Source organism: Phalacrocorax carbo, chromosome 24 (genome assembly GCF_963921805.1).
Source record: "Phalacrocorax carbo chromosome 24, bPhaCar2.1, whole genome shotgun sequence".
In the NCBI taxonomy this organism is placed as follows: Eukaryota; Metazoa; Chordata; class Aves; order Suliformes; family Phalacrocoracidae; genus Phalacrocorax; species Phalacrocorax carbo.
Window position 1 is genome coordinate 1,767,424 of NC_087536.1, and position 15,867 is coordinate 1,783,290.

The following is a 15,867-nucleotide window of genomic DNA, read 5'->3' on the forward strand; positions in this document are numbered from 1 at the left end:
CTCTCTGCCCCTTACCGTTTCTTTCCAGCTTGGACACCTCTTCCCAATCGACTACCGTCGTCCATCAAATCTTTGGGGGCTCTCTGAGATCCAGAGGTACTGCTCCCCACCTGTTGTTCCCCTTGGGACTGGCTGTGCCCTTCTGCCTGCTGCCTGTGATAAACAGCTGTACGTCTGACTGGCGCAGTAGGTAGGAGGAGCATGAACGGGCACGGTCGACCTCCCCTATCGCTGAGCGTTTCGGTTTGCCTTCCAGTCACGTGCTTGAGCTGCAAGGCAGTTTCCAGTTCCTACGAGGCCTTCCTGGACGTTCCTTTGGACGTGAAAGTAAGAGGGCTTGTGGCTTGTGCTTCGGGGCATCCCAAGGCCCCTGTAGCTTTCCAGAATCAACGCGGTTGGCTTAAAAACGCCTCCTGTGACCCGAAGAGAGCTTGGTGGTGGGCGGGAAGCGGAATGGCCCGAGTCCCTCTAGGGAGGCCGTGGCAGCGGTCTGCCTGTGGGTGCTGGCTTGAAGGCGGGCGAGTGGGAATTGTCCTCTCTGCACCCTGGACGTCCTCTCAGCCTTCTTCCCTTTGCCCTCCCTCAGCAGCCGTCTGGCTCCTGGCCTGGCGGGTGGTATTGTTTTCCTTGGTGGTGACCCTGCACACCCTCGGTAGCTGAACTGTGCAGCGCCACAGAGAGGTGGCTCTCGGTAGCCTTGGGAATCCCTTGGGAAGGAGGGCGATGTTCAGCCCCAAAGGCTCGTCCCGTCTCCTTCCGGACGCTGCTTGCAGGCTGAGGGCGGGTCTCCTCAGCGTCGTCTAGCTAGGTTTTTGCGTAAACTCCTAGGAGGTGTTTGGGTGAGGGTGTTTCCCGCAGCTCAGTGCTCTCCTTTCTCACTCCTCCAGGCAGCCTCTTCTGTCACCGATGCTCTGGAGGGCTTTGTCCGACCTGAGCGGCTGGAGGGCGAAAACTGCTATCGGTGTAGCCAGTAAGATGGACGCTAACGTCCTAATCGTACTAGATCCTGCGTGAAGGTGCTGCGTGTCGCCGAGCATAAGCCGTCGTTTCGTGTAGGCTGAACGCACAAGGAGACGACGCGGCTGGCTTTAGCGTGGCCTTACAGTGCTGAATAGTTTTAAAATAGCGCAAGGATGTGTGAGACGGGAAGGGTTGTCTGGCCTTCCGGGGGGAAGAAAGGCTGCGTCGCAGGGTGCGTTTCAGCCCTCGCCTCTGTGCTTGCTTCCAAGGTGTGAGAGGATGGTCGCCGCCTCCAAGAGGTTTACAATCCATCGCGCGCCCATGGTTCTCACGGTGTGCCTGAAAAGGTTTGACGATTTCACCGGCGGGAAGATCAGCAAGGTGTGTACGCAGCTGGAGCGCAACCTCCTCTTCCTGGCGCAGGGGGTTTCCCAAAGCAGCGGGGCCTTTCGCCGGCTGTTGGCGTTGAGGTCTTTGCGGTCCCTTGCCAGGAGAGGAGAGTTCCCGCGGGAGGAGAAGCGCGTGCCCTGCTCCGGCAGAGCTGCTTTGGCCGAGAACAGTTTCCTGCCACCCAAACCACGCCCCGTAGCTTTAGGGAGCGCCGAGTTGCCGTCAGCCCCAGAGATGTCTTTCTACGCCTCTAGCCCTTAGTCTTGGAAGGCTAGTTCACGTAGTATTTCAGGATGGCTTCTGAGCCCTCTTGCTCTCTCCGTAGATTGTGGAGTACCCCGAGTACTTGGACCTTCGCCCGTACATGTCTCACGCAGCTGGGGAGCCGCTCCTCTACTCCTTATATGCTGTCGTGGTGCACCGCGGTCACAGCTGTTATCACGGACACTATTTCTGCTACACAAAGGTAAAGAGGGACGTCCTGCCTAGCAAGGCAGGGCAAAATCTACCCTGCCGAAGACACGCTTTCACGGCAGTGTTACTGGCAGCCGAGGGTCTTGGCGAGAAGGTCTCCTTAGGGGCTGGGCTGGGTTGGTTTTGGCTTTCTCTTGGTTCTGCAGTTCTCTGCCTGGGTTGGTGGAGGCACCGTGCCGTTCATCTCCAGACATCGACGCCTTTCTTTGCAGGCCAGCAGCGGAGCGTGGTATAAGATGGACGATGAGTCTGTGGATCGTTGTGGCATCGACACCGTGCTCAGGCAGCAAGCGTATCTGCTGTTTTACATCAGGTAATAAATAACATGCGGTACTAAAACCTGTTTAGAATCGGTTTCCTCTCCTGGTTTGTGCTGATTTTCTTCTCATCCCCCCGAGCGTTTCTCTGACAGGAGAGCGAGTACAGGCCGCCCCATTCAGCGCTGTCAGAGCTGAGCTACCCCACGTCAGTGGTTATCTTTCCCTAGCGGGCTTTAAGCTGCTGCCCTGGTGCAAAGTGCTGCTTGCCTGCTCTGTGAAGCTGGCTGACGTAGGGAAGAGTACTTAAAGGGGGCCTACAGGCGAGGTGGGGAGGGACTCTTTATCAGGGAGTGTGGTGGTAGGAAGAGGGGGACCGGTTTGAAAGCGAGGGAGGGTAGGTTTTGGTTAGCTCTCTGTTAGGAAGAAATCCTTGAGGGTGAGGGTGGCGAGGCCCTGGCACAGGTTGCCCAGGGAAGCTGTAGGTGCCCTCTCCCGGGAGGTGTTGGAGGCCAGGCTGGACGGGGCTTTGAGCAACGTGGTCTGGTGGAAGGTGTCTGTGCCCAGGGCAGGGGAGGTGGAACGAGGTGATCTGTCAGGTCCCTTCCAGTCCAAACTGCCTGATGATTCTACGATTCTATGACATGGAGGCCATAGGGGTTATAAAGACGAGGCCTTGCTCCGACAGGGGGATTGGGGAAGACCCCAGCTGAACTTGCCAGAATGCCATTTGTGGCCCTGGTTGCATCTTCCCTCTGTCGTAGAAACCGCTCCCACAAAAGGACTGAAGCCGAGAGGAGGCTGCAAGAAGAGCCCTAAAGAGAGATGCCTCTCTTTGTTTTTATTCTCCAGGTGCTCTGATCGGAAAGCTGGCGAAATGGCTGCTTCCTCACCGGCACCATCGTATGCCCCTTCCTTCCTCAGCCTGTGGGGGTCCAGCAGGAAGCAAGTGGGTTCTGTGGGAGCAGAGGGTGAGCCCCGACAGACCAAGGTAACCCCGGGGAGGTGGCTGAGGGCAGCACGTGGGCAGTGGGCTTCTTTCTGGCATCTTGGCATCGCTCTCTTTTCCCTGGCACGCGGCACCGCTGTTGACAGTTGCGACGCTGCTCCCTCTCAAAGCACCCCCCCTAGATCCGTCCCATTGGTGCGCCTTTGGCCCTTCCGCCTCTGCAGCCCTCCAGGAGAGGCTCTGGAAGGCCCTTAGCTGTCCCCTCAGGCACCTTCTGGGGCTTCGCGCGGCTCTGCTCCCTTGAGGAGGGAAGGGCAGGACCCTATCCCAGCTCTCCTTGCAGGACGTGGCAGCGGGCATGGAGGACTCTCCAGGGGACAGCGGCTCCTCCGCAAGAGCCAGCACCAGCCAGCCCACCTGGGCAGGTGCACGGGAGGCATCTGCAGGCTGGCTGGGCCCCGTCTGGCCAGGCAGGCTCAGCATTGCCTCCTGCGTGGGCTTCTGCTGGCATCGCTTCTTCTGCAGCTTGACAAGGCTGGTGTCCAGAAGGAAAGCTGACTGCCTGGTCTGCTCTCCGCCCTCGGGCCGTCTGCTGCACACCATGCAGGAGGGCAGCGAGGAGGAGGAGCGTGGAGCGAGCCCTTCTTCCCAGAGGAAGGGTGGCAGGGAGAGGCCCCGGAGCAGATCGCCGCAGTGGGGCAGGGATCTCCGCAGCTGGGCCGTGGACCCCACGGACTATGACCACTCAGCAGGGAGGAGGAAGAGAACTAGCCCTGCGAGTGTTGACTGCGCTCCCAGGCACGGCGCAGCTCCAGGGCCCTCCAAGAGCAGCTGCCAGTCAGCTCGCGCAGCCAGTGCTGCTCAGGAGCAGAGCCTGCCAAAGCAGAGGGAGCAGAGAAGATGCTGTCAGCGGGGCAATGATATCCACAGCCCCCCTGTGGAGCACACGGGGCGCCGCCGCTCAGCACGCAAGAGGAAGAGGTAGAGAACAAGTCCTCCGCGTTGTGCCCGAGCCCCAAGAGGCGATGCAGCTCCCGAGGCCCTCCAACGCCGGCTCCAAGGGGGCTCCCGCAGCCAGGGCTGCTTGGGAGCAAACTCAGCGGAGCGCGGAGTGGGGAGCAGATCCCCACGGCACGGCTATGATCCCCACAGCCTGTTTGTGGTCACCATGGACTAGGAGCCCTTAGCAGGGGCAGGGAGAGGGAGAGGGGCAGGAGGAGGAGGGTCTCAGCAGTCGAGAGATGCAGGTGGGACAGGCACTCGGGGCGCTGCAGCGGTGGCGGGGGCAGATTGTGACCCTGGATGCGGGAGGAGCGCAGCATCTGACTCCCGCAATGCCGAAGAGGAGGAAGAATAATCCAGGAAGCAGCCAGACCGCCCCCAGCAGGGACCAAGCTGCACAAAGGGTGCCGGCAGCCCACCCTGTCTCTCCTCCCAGATCTGCCTCTGGCCAGGAAGGACTCAAAGAGAGCTTCCAGAGAGCTGGACGGCTCTGCCGGCTGGCACGCCTGCCCACAGGTCCCTCGAGGAAGAGCTCTAGCCTGCGTTCAGCTTTTGGGATCGCCTTGCAAAAAACAGCGCTCGTTGGGAGGCAACGGGCAGCAAAGCCAAATCCGGAATTAAAAACAGTCGTTGGCCTTGCAGGCGTGAGCTTACGGGGTGTTTTCTTCTCTGGAGGCTTTGGGGCAATTGGCGGAAATAGCCAGCGTGGGAGGTTTGTGGCGTGGGATTTTGAAAGCTGTGTGCTTGCGTGCGCCCATCTTGCAGTCTCTTCTTTCTAAACACGGCGTTGGAGCCACTCGAATGGAAGTGGGCTGGATGAGCCGACAGCGAGCGGGACTGAAAGGGGCTGAACGGCCGGGCCCAGAGGGTGCCGCTCGGTGGCAGCAAGCCCAGCGCAAGGCCAGGACGTAGCGGTGTCTCCCGGGGGTCAGTAGTGGCTCTGGTCCTGCTTCGCCCCTTCCTCACCTAACGTTAGCTCTGGGTGATGGGGCAGAGCGCCTCCTCAGCAAGTTGGCAGGTGTCACCAGCCCGAGAGGAGCTGGCGATTCGGCCAGGGGGTCCTGCTGCGATCCCGAGGCCGAGCTCCGGCACCTGCTTCTGCTCAGCTTCCTTGGAGCCTTTAGTCCTGACAGCAAGGAATGGTGTTTCTTCCTTTCTTCTGCCCCGCCCGCCCCCGCCCTGGCACCTTCAGGGGAAGAATGCTATAGAAAGTCAAAGAAGAAAGAACTCTGGCCCGGCCATCTTATGCCCAAGATGCCTTCGGCAAAAGGCGCCCCTCGGGGCACAGGCGCTCTTCAGCCACGTTCAGCCAAGCCAGCCCGCCTGCCGTGGCTCTTTGTGAAGGGTAGCGAATGCCGTGCTGCCCCAGCACACGAGCTGTGGCTGAAGCGTGTGAGTGAGGAGCGGGCACACCCTGCTCAGCCTCCAGCTGCCAGGGTGCCCTGCTTTCCTGGGTGGCACTGGGCGCTGCCAGCTCCGGAGCCCTGACCCTGTCCTGAGCTCAGCAGTGAGGTCCCTCTGCACCTAGGAGTGTGGGATGGCTGCCAGCTGGAGGAGCGGTGCTAGAGGAGGCTTGGAAGCAAAGCTGCCTTTGTCCTGCTCGGTGAGCTTGTGGCATGAGCATTGAATGCGGCGCTTGGCTGCTGGCTGGTGCCAGGGAAAGGGCTCTGGGCCCTGCTAGTGCTGCTGTGGCAGGGCCCCAGCGTGCGCTGGAAGCAATGCTCCCCGGGCTCCGAGCAGGTCAAGGGGTGAATCCAGGTGCTAAGGCGCTGCCCACCAATGTTTTGGGGAGCTGGAGGGTGAGAGAGGCAGCCAAGGTCAATGCAGCGCAGTTGCTGAGGGCGTTTCTTTGGTAGCTCTCGTTCAGAGTCAGGCTGTGGCTGTACCTGGTGGGGGGCAGATCAAACTGCTTGGAAAAGAAGCTGCGAGAGACCGGGTGCTTTGCTACACCAGTGTCACGGACACAGTCCTGTAGCTGGGCAGAGCAGAAAGGAAAGCCTCAGCGAGCGCAGGTGGCAGGCAAAGGTGCGAGCAGGAGCGCTTCCAGGCCTGGCCAGCGCTTCGTCCGTCTGGCTGTGTGGCTCGGCGAAGAGGTGGGAGCTCTGCCGGCGGACAGACGGCGCTTGGGCAGCAGCGCGTGGGGAAGCCCGGGGGCTGCCAGCTGCTGGCTACAGGAGGTGCCCGGGCTGTGGCGGCTGCTGGCCGCAGCGCGTCCCCGTGCGTCCCCGTGTCACAAAGGGGCGGTGATGCGGCACCCGCCCGGCGCTTGTGAGCTCACCCGGCCAGGGCCTGTGATCCTGAGGAGCGGGCCAGCGAAGGCCAGTTGGGCTGAGCTGGCCTTCGGGACAACTCGGCTCCTGCCTTTGCTGCTCGCGCGGCTCCTTTTTTCCAAGCATTCCTCGTTTCCTGCCCACTTCTGCCCAGCTTCCCTCCTCTCTCAAAGGTAACCGTGACGTGACTTGCAGGGCAGATGGCAGAGTAGGTCGCTGTGGGATGAAAGCAGAGGCTGGTCTGTACCTTGCCAGCCCTAGGCTGAGCCATCGCACCTTTGTAGGCTGGCCACACGTGGGCTATGGGTAGCGCTGCTGTTTGGCAGTTGTTCTTTCTTTGCCGTATCCTAGGAGGGGCAAGTAGGGGGTGGGGGGGTGGCAGTGCAGCATGAGGCGTTGGGCTCAGCCTAGAAGGACGAGAAGCCCACCCTGAGTGCTGCGGTAGGAAGGCTGGCAGAGGAGGAGCACGGCAGCGGGAGCTGCTCAAGCAGCAGCCCAAAGCCAGTCGCTCCTGCACGCAAGGTGGGAAAGCGTGGGCTAGAGAGGCGGCGGGCTGTGTTGCTAACGCTGGCCACAGGCCAGCAGCAGGTCCTCTTCAGAGAAGGTGCCATGCATTGGAGCCTTTCCCAAGGGCCTTTGAAGGTGCTGTGGACTGGGGCCCTGGGACAGCGCTGGGAAAGGCGTCAGCCTGCAGCTCTGCCGCAGTTCCGAGCACCACCGAAAGAGATTTGAGGGCAGATACCGTTCTGTGGGTTTCGTGTGGCGCTTTTTTAAATCCTTTTGCTGAGCTGCGGTTATTTCTTTGCAATCAGGCGGCAGGCTCGGCGCTGCTCTCTCTCTGGAGCGCCTCCCGACGTCCTTTGCCATCCGGAGCCTTCCCCTCTGTTCCCGAGAGGAGCGATGGCCGCAACGGGGAACGACTCCTGTGAGTAGCGGCTTCGCCAGCAGGCTCGGCCTTTGCCAACGCCAAAGGCAACGGGCGCGGCTGGGGCTCCATCCCTGCCTGCTGGTGCGCTGAGAGCCTAGGGCGAATCCTGGGGCGCTTTCCTGCTAGCAGCCAGGCTTACCCAGGTGTTCTCCATTAGAGACAGGAAAGCACCTTGTGTCACTCCTCTGCCGCTAGGCACAAGACACTGAAAGGTGTCCTTGCTGGCAGAAAGGTCTGACAGCAGCAGGGCTGCCTTCTCACCTCTTCCCCAATGTCGTTTCCCTGCAGTCCTTGTCGAGGGAATGGCTCCTCCACAAAGGGTCCTCTTTCCCCCAGAGAAGATTTGCCTGGCCTGGCAGCGCCGACAGGGAGCTGGAGCGGGACTCCACAACCTGGGCAATACGTGCTTCCTCAACTCCATCCTGCAGTGCCTGACCTACACACCCCCTCTGGCCAACTACCTGCTCTCTCGGGAGCACAGCCAGTCGTGTGAGTACTTTGATGAACAGCTCCTCGTTCGTTGGGCACTTGCCAAGGGTTCCCAGCACCTGGAATTCAGCTTAGGAGCAAAGCCGCCCTCCTTTCTCAACCCGCCGAGTTGGTCGTCTTTGAACACTCAAGCCCAGAAGCCGCTTGTCCTGTCCAGGTGTCTCTTTCCCCTTCAGAAAGGCGCCTCTTTGTAGCCCCGCGTCTTGGTCCCAGCTCCTGCAAGTTAAACCCTCTTTGCCTGTGGCACAGACAGGCTCTGTCAGCGAAGCGTCCTGAAGAGTGTCTTCTGCGCACTCGAATGTCCTGGGCTTGTTGGGACGTGGGGGCCTTGGGAGGGGTGGAGGCCGCTCCTGGGACTCCAAGGTCTGCGTGAGGTTTCCCGTTGCTATGGCTATTTTGCTAAGCGGAGAAGCTTGCTTCCCTCCCACCTCCCTCTTCAGGTCGTCAGCAAGGCGTCTGCGTGATGTGCAGGATGGAAGCGCACGTGAACAGCGTCTTGCGTTCCTCAGGCAGTGCCATCGAGCCCTGGGGTGTCGTCAGCGTTCTGACATGTAAGTCGCTTCAGGTGCTTTGCCATGTCTCCGTCTGTTCGCGGAGGAGAGAAGGACTAACTTCCTCTTTCTTAGGCATAGGAGAACATTTCCAGCTGGGCGTGCAGGAAGACGCCCACGAGTTCCTCCGCCTTGCTGTCGATGCCATGCAGAGCGCTTGCCTGAGCGGAAGCAGCGAGTAAGCACAAGCAAATTGCCTTTCCAATGCTCCCGAGCCCTTTGGACTCCTTGAGGTGCTCCCATCAAGGAGAACCTACGCCCAGGGTTTTCAGGCCAAGTAAAACTCCTGGAGGAGGTGACTCTCTGCCCCTTACCGTTTCTTTCCAGCTTGGACATCTCTTCCCAATCGACTACCGTCGTCCATCAAATCTTTGGGGGCTGTCTGAGATCCAGAGGTACTGCTCCCCACCTGTTGTTCCCCTTGGGACTGGCTGTGCCCTTCTGCCTGCTGCCTGTGATAAACAGCTGTACGTCTGACTGGCGCAGTAGGTAGGAGGAGCATGAACGGGCACGGTCGACCTCCCCTATCGCTGAGCGTTTCGGTTTGCCTTCCAGTCACGTGCTTGAGCTGCAAGGCAGTTTCCAGTTCCTACGAGGCCTTCCTGGACGTTCCTTTGGACGTGAAAGTAAGAGGGCTTGTGGCTTGTGCTTCGGGGCATCCCAAGGCCCCTGTAGCTTTCCAGAATCAACGCGGTTGGCTTAACAACGCCTCCTGTGACCCGAAGAGAGCTTGGTGGTGGGCGGGAATCGGAATGGCCCGAGTCCCTCTGGGGAGGCCGTGGCAGCGGTCTGCCTGTGGGTGCTGGCTTGAAGGCGGGCGAGTGGGAATTGTCCTCTCTGCACCCTGGACGTCCTCTCAGCCTTCTTCCCTTTGCCCTCCCTCAGCAGCCGTCTGGCTCCTGGCCTGGCGGGTGGTATTGTTTTCCTTGGTGGTGACCCTGCACACCCTCGGTAGCTGAACTGTGCAGCGCCACAGAGAGGTGGCTCTCGGTAGCCTTGGGAATCCCTTGGGAAGGAGGGCGATGTTCAGCCCCAAAGGCTCGTCCCGTCTCCTTCCGGACGCTGCTTGCAGGCTGAGGGCGGGTCTCCTCAGCGTCGTCTAGCTAGGTTTTTGCGTAAACTCCTAGGAGGTGTTTGGGTGAGGGTGTTTCCCGCAGCTCAGTGCTCTCCTTTCTCACTCCTCCAGGCAGCCTCTTCTGTCACCGGTGCTCTGGAGGGCTTTGTCCGACCTGAGCGGCTGGAGGGCGAAAACTGCTATCGGTGTAGCCAGTAAGATGGACGCTAACGTCCTAATCGTACTAGATCCTGCGTGAAGGTGCTGCGTGTCGCCGAGCATAAGCCGTCGTTTCGTGTAGGCTGAACGCACAAGGAGACGACGCGGCTGGCTTTAGCGTGGCCTTACAGTGCTGAATAGTTTTAAAATAGCGCAAGGATGTGTGAGACGGGAAGGGTTGTCTGGCCTTCCGGGGGGAAGAAAGGCTGCGTCGCAGGGTGCGTTTCAGCCCTCGCCTCTGTGCTTGCTTCCAAGGTGTGAGAGGATGGTCGCCGCCTCCAAGAGGTTTACAATCCATCGCGCGCCCATGGTTCTCACGGTGTGCCTGAAAAGGTTTGACGATTTCACCGGCAGGAAGATCAGCAAGGTGTGTACGCAGCTGGAGCGCAACTTCCTCTTCCTGGCGCAGGGGGTTTCCCAAAGCAGCGGGGCCTTTCGCCGGCTGTTGGCGTTGAGGTCTTTGCGGTCCCTTGCCAGGAGAGGAGAGTTCCCGCGGGAGGAGAAGCGCGTGCCCTGCTCCGGCAGAGCTGCTTTGGCCGAGAACAGTTTCCTGCCACCCAAACCACGCCCCGTAGCTTTAGGGAGCGCCGAGTTGCCGTCAGCCCCAGAGATGTCTTTCTACACCTCTAGCCCTTAGTCTTGGAAGGCTAGTTCACGCAGTATTTCAGAATGGCTTCTGAGCCCTCTTGCTCTCTCCGTAGGTTGTGGAGTACCCCGAGTACTTGGACCTTCGCCCGTACATGTCTCACGCGGCTGGGGAGCCCCTCCTCTACTCCTTATATGCTGTCGTGGTGCACCGCGGTCACAGCTGTTATCACGGACACTATTTCTGCTACACAAAGGTAAAGAGGGACGTCCTGCCTAGCAAGGCAGGGCAAAATCTACCCTGCCGAAGACACGCTTTCACGGCAGTGTTACTGGCAGCCGAGGGTCTTGGCGAGAAGGTCTCCTTAGGGGCTGGGCTGGGTTGGTTTTGGCTTTCTCTTGGTTCTGCAGTTCTCTGCCTGGGTTGGTGGAGGCACCGTGCCGTTCATCTCCAGACATCAACGCCTTTCTTTGCAGGCCAGCAGCGGAGCGTGGTATAAGATGGACGATGAGTCTGTGGATCGTTGTGGCATCGACACCGTGCTCAGGCAGCAAGCGTATCTGCTGTTTTACATCAGGTAATAAATAACAAGCGGTACTAAAACCTGTTTAGAATCGGTTTCCTCTCCTGGTTTTTGCTGATTTTCTTCTCATCCCCCCGAGCGTTTCTCTGACAGGAGAGCGAGTACAGGCCGCCCCATTCAGCGCTGTCAGAGCTGAGCTACCCCACGTCAGTGGTTATCTTTCCCTAGCGGGCTTTAAGCTGCTGCCCTGGTGCAAAGTGCTGCTTGCCTGCTCTGTGAAGCTGGCTGACGTAGGGAAGAGTACTTAAAGGGGGCCTACAGGCGAGGTGGGGAGGGACTCTTTATCAGGGAGTGTGGTGGTAGGAAGAGGGGCACCGGTTTGAAAGCGAGGGAGGGTAGGTTTTGGTTAGCTCTCTGTTAGGAAGAAATCCTTGAGGGTGAGGGTGGCGAGGCCCTGGCACAGGTTGCCCAGGGAAGCTGTAGGTGCCCTCTCCCGGGAGGTGTTGGAGGCCAGGCTGGACGGGGCTTTGAGCAACGTGGTCTGGTGGAAGGTGTCTGTGGCCAGGGCAGGGGAGGTGGAACGAGGTGATCTTTCAGGTCCCTTCCAGTCCAAACTGCCTGATGATTCTACGATTCTATGAAATGGAGGCCATAGGGGTTATAAAGACGAGGCCTTGCTCCGACAGGGGGATTGGGGAAGACCCCAGCTGAACTTGCCAGAATGCCATTTGTGGCCCTGGTCGCATCTTCCCTCTGTCGTAGAAACCGCTCCCACAAAAGGACTGAAGCCGAGAGGAGGCTGCAAGAAGAGCCCTAAAGAGAGATGCCTCTCTTTGTTTTTATTCTCCAGGTGCTCTGATCGGAAACCTGGCGAAATGGCTGCTTCCTCACCGGCACCATCGTATGCCCCTTCCTTCCTCAGCCTGTGGGGGTCCAGCAGGAAGCAAGTGGGTTCTGTGGGAGCAGAGGGTGAGCCCCGACAGACCAAGGTAACCCCGGGGAGGTGGCTGAGGGCAGCACGTGGGCAGTGGGCTTCTTTCTGGCATCTTGGCATCGCTCTCTTTTCCCTGGCACGCGGCACCGCTGTTGACAGTTGCGACGCTGCTCCCTCTCAAAGCACCCCCCCTAGATCCGTCCCATTGGTGCGCCTTTGGCCCTTCCGCCTCTGCAGCCCTCCAGGAGAGGCTCTGGAAGGCCCTTAGCTGTCCCCTCAGGCACCTTCTGGGGCTTCCCGCGGCTCTGCTCCCTTGAGGAGGGAAGGGCAGGACCCTATCCCAGCTCTCCTTGCAGGACGTGGCAGCGGGCATGGAGGACTCTCCAGGGGACAGCGGCTCCTCCGCAAGAGCCAGCACCAGCCAGCCCACCTGGGCAGGTGCACGGGAGGCATCTGCAGGCTGGCTGGGCCCCGTCTGGCCAGGCAGGCTCAGCATTGCCTCCTGCGTGGGCTTCTGCTGGCATCGCTTCTTCTGCAGCTTGACAAGGCTGGTGTCCAGAAGGAAAGCTGACTGCCTGGTCTGCTCTCCGCCCTCGGGCCGTCTGCTGCACACCATGCAGGAGGGCAGCGAGGAGGAGGAGCGTGGAGCGAGCCCTTCTTCCCAGAGGAAGGGTGGCAGGGAGAGGCCCCGGAGCAGATCGCCGCAGTGGGGCAGGGATCTCCGCAGCTGGGTCGTGGACCCCACGGACTACGAGCACTCAGCAGGGAGGAGGAAGAGAACTAGCCCTGCGAGTGCTGACTGCGCTCCCAGGCACGGCGCAGCTCCAGGGCCCTCCAAGAGCAGCTGCCAGTCAGCTCGCGCAGCCAGTGCTGCTCAGGAGCAGAGCCTGCCAAAGCAGAGGGAGCAGAGAAGATGCTGTCAGCAGGGCAATGATATCCACAGCCCCCCTGTGGAGCACACGGGGCGCCGCCGCTCAGCACGCAAGAGGAAGAGGGAGAGAACAAGTCCTCCGCGTTGTGCCCGAGCCCCAAGAGGCGATGCAGCTCCCGAGGCCCTCCAACGCCGGCTCCAAGGGGGCTCCCGCAGCCAGGGCTGCTTGGGAGCAAACTCAGCGGAGCGCGGAGTGGGGAGCAGATCCCCACGGCACGGCTATGATCCCCACAGCCTGTTTGTGGTCACCATGGACTAGGAGCCCTTAGCAGGGGCAGGGAGAGGGAGAGGGGCAGGAGGAGGAGGGTCTCAGCAGTCCAGAGATGCAGGTGGGACAGGCACTCGGGGCGCTGCAGCGGTGGCGGGGGCAGATTGTGACCCTGGATGCGGGAGGAGCGCAGCATCTGACTCCCGCAATGCCGAAGAGGAGGAAGAATAATCCAGGAAGCAGCCAGACCGCCCCCAGCAGGGACCAAGCTGCACAAAGGGTGCCGGCAGCCCACCCTGTCTCTCCTCCCAGATCTGCCTCTGGCCAGGAAGGACTCAAAGAGAGCTTCCAGAGAGCTGGACGGCTCTGCCGGCTGGCACGCCTGCCTACAGGTCCCTCGAGGAAGAGCTCTAGCCTGCGTTCAGCTTTTGGGATCGCCTTGCAAAAAACAGCGCTCGCTGGGAGGCAACGGGCAGCAAAGCCAAATCCGGAATTAAAAACAGTCGTTGGCCTTGCAGGCGTGAGCTTACGGGGTGTTTTCTTGTCTGGAGGCTTTGGGGCAATTGGTGGAAATAGCCAGCGTGGGAGGTTTGTGGCGTGGGATTTTGAAAGCTGTGTGCTTGCGTGCGCCCATCTTGCAGTCTCTTCTTTCTAAACACGGCGTTGGAGCCACTCGAATGGAAGTGGGCTGGATGAGCCGACAGCGAGCGGGACTGAAAGGGGCTGAACGGCCAGGCCCAGAGGGTGCCGCTCGGTGGCAGCAAGCCTAGCGCAAGGCCAGGACGTAGCGGTGTCTCCCGGGGGTCAGTAGTGGCTCTGGTCGTGCTTCGCCCCTTCCTCACCTAACGTTAGCTCTGCGTGATGGGGCAGAGCGCCTCCTCAGCAAGTTGGCAGGTGTCACCAGCCCGAGAGGAGCTGGCGATTCGGCCAGGGGGTCCTGCTGCCATCCCGAGGCCGAGCTCCGGCACCTGCTTCTGCTCCGCTTCCTTGGAGCCTTTAGTCCTGACAGCAAGGAATGGTGTTTCTTCCTTTCTTCTGCCCCGCCCGCCCCCACCCCGGCACCTTCAGAGGAAGAATGCTATAGAAAGTCAAAGAAGAAAGAACTCTGGCCCGGCCACCTTATGCCCAAGATGCCTTCGGCAAAAGGCGCCCCTCGGGGCACAGGCGCTCTTCAGCCACGTTCAGCCAAGCCAGCCCGCCTGCCGTGGCTCTTTGTGAAGGGTAGCGAATGCCGTGCTGCCCCAGCACACGAGCTGTGGCTGAAGCGTGTGAGTGAGGAGCGGGCACACCCTGCTCAACCTCCAGCTGCCAGGGTGCCCTGCTTTCCTGGGTGGCACTGGGCGCTGCCAGCTCCGGAGCCCTGACCCTGCCCTGAGCTCAGCAGTGAGGTCCCTCTGCACCTAGGAGTGTGGGATGGCTGCCAGCTGGAGGAGCGGTGCTAGAGGAGGCTTGGAAGCAAAGCTGCCTTTGTCCTGCTCGGTGAGCTTGTGGCGTGAGCATTGAATGCGGCGCTTGGCTGCTGGCTGGTGCCAGGGAAAGGGCTCTGGAGCCTGCTAGTGCTGCTGTGGCAGGGCCCCAGCGTGCGCTGGAAGCAATGCTCCCCGGGCTCCGAGCAGGTCAAGGGGTGAATCTAGGTGCTAAGGCGCTGCCCACCAATGTTTTGGGGAGCTGGAGGGTGAGAGAGGCAGCCAAGGTCAATGCAGCGCAGTTGCTGAGGGCGTTTCTTTGGTAGCTCTCGTTCAGAGTCAGGCTGTGGCTGTAGCTGGTGGGGGGCAGATCAAACTCCTTGGAAAAGAAGCTGCGAGAGCCCGGGTGCTTTGCTACACCAGTGTCACGGACACAGTCCTGTAGCTGGGCAGAGCAGAAAGGAAAGCCTCAGCGAGCGCAGGTGGCAGGCAAAGGTGCGAGCAGGAGCGCTTCCAGGCCTGGCCAGCGCTTCGTCCGTCTGGCTGTGTGGCTCGGCGAAGAGGTGGGAGCTCTGCCGGCGGACAGACGGCGCTTGGGCAGCAGCGCGTGGGGAAGCCCGGGGGCTGCCAGCTGCTGGCTACAGGAGGTGCCCGGGCTGTGGCGGCTGCTGGCCGCAGCGCGTTCCCGTGCGTCCCCGTGTCACAAAGGGGCGGTGATGCGGCACCCGCCCGGCGCTTGTGAGCTCACCCGGCCAGGGCCTGTGATCCTGAGGAGCAGGCCAGCGAAGGCCAGTTGGGCTGAGCTGGCCTTCGGGACAACTCGGCTCCTGCCTTTGCTGCTCGCGCGGCTCCTTTTTTCCAAGCATTCCTCGTTTCCTGCCCACTTCTGCCCAGCTTCCCTCCTCTCTCAAAGGTAACCGTGACGTGACTTGCAGGGCAGATGGCAGAGTAGGTCGCTATGGGATGAAAGGAGAGGCTGGTCTGTACCTTGCCAGCCCTGGGCTGAGCCATCGCACCTTTGTAGGCTGGCCACACGTGGGCTATGGGTAGCGCTGCTGTTTGGTCGTTGTTCTTTCTTTGCCGTATCCTAGGAGGGGCAAGTAGGGGGTGGGGGGGTGGCAGTGCAGCGTGAGGCGTTGGGCTCAGCCTAGAAGGACGAGAAGCCCACCCTGAGTGCTGCGGTAGGAAGGCTGGCAGAGGAGGAGCACGGCAGCGGGAGCTGCTCAAGTAGCAGCCCAAAGCCGGTCGCTCCTGCACGCAAGGTGGGAAAGCGTGGGCTAGAGAGGCGGCGGGCTGTGTTGCTAACGCTGGCCACAGGCCAGCAGCAGGTCCTCTTCAGAGAAGGTGCCGTGCATTGGAGCCTTTCCCAAGGGCCTTTGACGGTGCTGTGGACTGGGGCCCTGGGACAGCGCTGGGAAAGGCGTCAGCCTGCAGCTCTGCCGCAGTTCCGAGCACCACCGAAAGAGATTTTAGGGCAGATACCGTTCTGTGGGTTTCGTGTGGCGCTTTTTTAAACCCTTTTGGTGAGCTGCGGTTATTTCTTTGCAATCAGGCGGCAGGCTCGGCGCCGCTCTCTCTCTGGAGCGCCTCCCGACATCGTTTGCCATCCGGAGCCTTCCCCTCTGTTCCCGAGAGGAGCGATGGCCGCAACGGGGAACGACTCCTGTGAGTAGCGGCTTCGCCAGCAGGCTCGTCCTTTGCCAACGCCAAAGGCAACGGGCGCGGCTGGGGCTCCA

At 60.8% G+C, this 15,867-nt stretch overlaps 1 protein-coding gene across 1 annotated transcript in view; it reads left to right on the plus strand.

Annotated features, from left to right (window-relative positions):
- LOC135317007 (germ cell-less protein-like 1) overlaps nt 1-15,867 on the plus strand; it is a 128,775-nt gene that overhangs the window by 50,732 nt on the left and 62,176 nt on the right. Inside the window, exon 7 of the mRNA XM_064472519.1 lies at nt 10,245-10,334. Within this exon, the coding sequence (XP_064328589.1) occupies nt 10,245-10,334 (90 nt within the window). The remainder of the gene's footprint in view (nt 1-10,244; nt 10,335-15,867) is intronic.